This window comes from Geospiza fortis, unplaced genomic scaffold, assembly GCF_000277835.1.
Source record: "Geospiza fortis unplaced genomic scaffold, GeoFor_1.0 scaffold23, whole genome shotgun sequence".
Classification (NCBI taxonomy): Eukaryota; Metazoa; Chordata; class Aves; order Passeriformes; family Thraupidae; genus Geospiza; species Geospiza fortis.
In genome coordinates, this window is record NW_005054303.1 from 14,434,505 (window position 1) to 14,438,711 (window position 4,207).

Genomic DNA, 4,207 nt, shown 5'->3' on the forward strand with positions numbered 1-4,207 from the left:
CGTGCGGTCCCACGCCGACAGCGGCTACTGCTGGTGCGTGGAGCAGAGCGGCCGGGAGATCCCGGGGACGCGCTCCGAGCCCGGCACCACCCCGCCCTGTAAGCGCCCCAAAGTCACCCTGGGCACCCACAGCTCCGGGCGTGGAGCAGAGGGGTGACACTGCCTGAGCCATCTGTGTCCCTTCTGACACACCAGGTCTGCCCAGTGTGGCCCCACCCAGCGTCCGGCCCGAGCCCCGGCCCGACGTGTCCCCACCGGCCTCAGGGACGTTCCTGCTCTACGCCCAGGGCCAGCAGATCGGATACCTGCCCCTGAATGGCACCCGGCTGCACAAGGAGGCGGCCAAGACCCTGCTCTCCCTGCATGTACGGTACCCGTGGGGTGACCAGGAGGTGCAGCAGCACCCAGGGGGGTTGGGACAGGCTGGGGCCCTGATTTCACCTCTCTCTGAAGTGCTTGTCAGTGTTTGAGGGGTCACCTCTTGGGGACATGGGCTGTGCTGGATGCCTTGGTGGCACTCTGGACAAGGGACAGGATGAGGGCGCTTGGCTTCCCAGTGACAGGGGATATTGGGATGAGAATATTGATTGGGGGGGTGGGGAGGCCCTGGCAGAGGTTGCCCAGAGAAGCTGTGGCTGCCCCAATCCCTGGAATTGTCCAAGACCTGGTTGGAGCAGCCTGGAATAGTGGAAGGTGCTGCCCATGGCAGGGGGGGAACTGAATGTTCTTTAAGGTCCCTTCCAACCCAAGCTGTTCTGGGATTCTATGGATTCTATTTTCACCTCCCTCCAGCCATCTCCAGCAGAGAGACAGGTCCCAGACAGGTCCCAGACCTGGGACTGCTCACAAAGGTGCTCCCAGAGCTCCCCAGGGTTGGTCTCAGCCCAGATTTCCAGCTGCAGGGCTGGCCTTTTTTCCTTCCTTGGACTTCCCTTGGAGCGTGGCCATGTGCCTCTCCAGCCAGGCCAGACCAAGGCAGAGGAACGCTGAAATCTGGGCCAGGACCCTCCCTGCTCCCTGGGGAAGTGAAGGACCTTGCCAAGTATTCCCTCTCCCCATCCTGAAGGTCATTCCCCGGGCTGGCTTTGCTCTTGGAGCGCCTTCTCCTTCAGGCAGAGGGTTCAAATCCATCTGGATGTGGGTGTGAGCCTGCACCAGCTGGCCTAAAATGCTCTGCTGTGGGATTCAGCTGGGAGGGTGCAGTGGGAACAGAGCAGAGTTTTGCTGGGGAAATGGGATTTGAGTGTCATTCCTACTTGCAGAGTGTCCCAGGCAGCTCTCAGTGCCAGCTGATGGGCTGAGGCTTCTCCCTGAGCCTCCTGGCAGGATCTCACCCCGTTTTTCCATCCTCTCCTGACCCTGGCAGGGCTCCATCGTGGTGGGCATTGACTATGACTGCAGGGAGAGGATGATCTACTGGACTGACGTGGCCGGCCGGAGCATCAGCCGGGCAGGGCTGGAGCCAGGCTCCGAGCCAGAGACCATCATCAGCTCAGGTGGGCTCCTGTCCCCAGGATTGATTAAAAAATATAGATATTGCTCTAGTATTGATATCCAACTGTGAGGGACAAAAACTCTCTGACAGTTTAGAGTTAGAAAGTGTGTGTTTATTGTGGGCTAACTCCCAAATACACACCCCAATTTACAGGTGATTCCAGAGCCCTTTTATCTGTACAAGTATTGAATACCCAAAATACAAACACATATTCATAACTTTGGTACATCCCATTCCCAATATGGATATTGATCTAGTACCAATACCCAAAAACTCTCTGACAGTTTAAAGTTAGAAAGTGTGTGTGTTTATTGTGGGATAGCTCCCAAGTACACACCCAAATTTACAGGTGATTCCAGAGTCCTTTTATCTATAAGTATATAAGAGTATTGAATACCCAAAATACAAATCCATATTCATCACTTTGGTACATCCCATTCCCTGGTTTGTATGGTAATTAGTTCAAAAGCCATTAAGCATGATAATTAGTTCAAAAGCCATTAATCACATGCAGTTTGTTACTTGAAATGGGTGGGTGGTCCCTTTCATGGGGAGGGGTCCCAAAATGAAGAAGTAAATGAAGTCTTCCTCGTTCTGACCTTTCTCCCTTTTCAATGCAAATCTGACAAATGAACCCATTGGTAGAACTCCCATTCCTGTCCTCAGTTGGTTTCAGAACAGAGGAGGCCACAATTGTCTTATGTTCCTAAAAGCAATTTATCAGTTTCTATATTCTTCACTATTAACCCAGCTCACCAAACATTGTGTTGATAAGTAATCAGTTATTAGTTAACTACTAACTCTTAACTTCATCAAGGCCTTTTATTTTAATTTATTTTAATTAACTCAAATAAAGCTTATCTCTAACTAAAATCTTAGCTCCTCTAAAATCTCTAAACTCCTTTATGTCTCACCCAGTGTCACCTGCCCAGAGCCACATCTGCTCTTCCCATCCCAGCTCCGAGCTCCTCCCATTGATGCCTTTTTGGGCTACCTAAAAACAGAGGCCAGACAAAATTAAGGCAATAAAAAGCAGTTATATTTATATTTATTGAAGGGCCTTCAGGTACATTTCAAGCAGACAAAGCCCACCCAGGGGCTACACCCAATAATGGGCAGTTTTCACACTTTTATGTTTGGTCCATTTGCATATTGGGGGTTAATCTTCCAATTACAGCTTTGGGTAATGAAGTCATTTATAGGAATGTGCCCTCTGTTGATGGAGTGACAAAACCTTAAAAAGGAAATAAGTCTAGAAGTTTCTCTCCTCAATTAGGTGAAAAGACATCTCATAGGCCTGGGGGACTTCACCTCAAACTTAAGGATAGCTAATTGGACAGAAGCCAAAAAGTCCCACCTGAGCAATGTTCTCTTCTTTTTCCTAGATAAAGAGAACAAAGAAACAAATCACTTTTGTGAAGTGTTTTACCAGGGACAAGGACCTTTTGTACCTGGCTCGGTTTTTCTCTGCAGAGTTTTGTTATTTTGCCTTTTAATAAACCTTTTTGTTTCCAACATTACCACAGAAGCCATCCTACTGATTTTATGCCCTCTAAGGTAGCTGAGCTGTCTTGGGTGTGAAATAGATCTCCAAGAGCTTATGAGACCTGGCTTGAGGAGACCCATATTTCATTATTTACCCCAAGTGTTGAATTTGTGGGCATCCCCGACATGGGAAGAGATGAGAATCTTGACTCCATGTTTCAGAAGGCTGATTTATTATTTTATTTTATATATTATATTAAAAGAAAATTAGATATTAAAACTGTACTAAAAGAAAGAGAAAGGAGACATCAGAAGGCTAGCAAGGAATAGAAAGGAATGATAATAAAATCTTGTGACTGACCAGAGTCCGAGCCAGCTGGACTGTGACTGGCCATTAATTAAAAACAACCACATGAGACCAATCACAGATGCACCTGTTGCATTCCACAGCAGCAGATAACCATTGTTTACATTTAGTTTCTGAGGCCTCTCAGCTTCTCAGGAGAAAAGATTCTAGCGAAAGGATTTTTCATAAAATATGTCCGTGACACCCAAGTTTGCTCCCTCCCCAGCTCCCTTTTTTTTTAATCTCTCGGGGCCTGAGTCAGTGAGGTGTCCTTGAGGAATTGTGTCTGACCAAAATGGGAAAGCAGCAGCTCACACTGTAGTTTAGAGTTATACACTAAAGAATTACAGGATTTGAAATATAGGAAAAATTTAAAAGCTAAAACCTTAAGGCATCACCTTTGGGCTGGGGATGCCTGAGGGCTCCTGGAGCAGTATTTCCCCACCCTGAGCGTTTCCCCACCATCTCCCAGCAGGGCTGATCAGCCCCGAGGGCCTGGCCGTGGACCACCTGCGCCGGGCCATGTTCTGGACGGACAGCGGGCTGGACAGGATCGAGCGGGCACGGCTGGACGGCTCCGAGCGCCGCGTGCTCTTCGACAGCGAGCTCGTCAACCCCCGCGCCATCGCCGTGGACCCCGTCCGAGGGTGAGCACCACAAATCACCCTCAGGGAGCTTGGGGTTTGAGCTTTGTCTTGGTTTGGAAAGCCAGGTGTTTGCTAAGGAAGGCAGGAGCCTCCCCTGAAATGGAAAATGTAGACCCCCACCCTGTGATGCTGTTCACAGGGGTATTAGGATGAGGGGAGAGATGAGGATCTGACTCCATGTTTCAGAAGGTTTGATTTATTATTTTATGATATATATTATATTAAAACTATACT

At 48.9% G+C, this 4,207-nt stretch overlaps 1 protein-coding gene across 1 annotated transcript in view; it reads left to right on the forward strand.

Annotated features, from left to right (window-relative positions):
• NID2 (nidogen 2) overlaps positions 1–4,207 on the forward strand; it is a gene marked incomplete at its 5' end in the record, with an annotated part of 21,864 nt that overhangs the window by 12,309 nt on the left and 5,348 nt on the right. Inside the window, 4 exons of the mRNA XM_031066211.1 lie at positions 1–98; positions 196–365; positions 1,367–1,496; positions 3,802–3,973. Of these exons, the coding sequence (XP_030922071.1) occupies positions 1–98; positions 196–365; positions 1,367–1,496; positions 3,802–3,973 (570 nt within the window). The remainder of the gene's footprint in view (positions 99–195; positions 366–1,366; positions 1,497–3,801; positions 3,974–4,207) is intronic.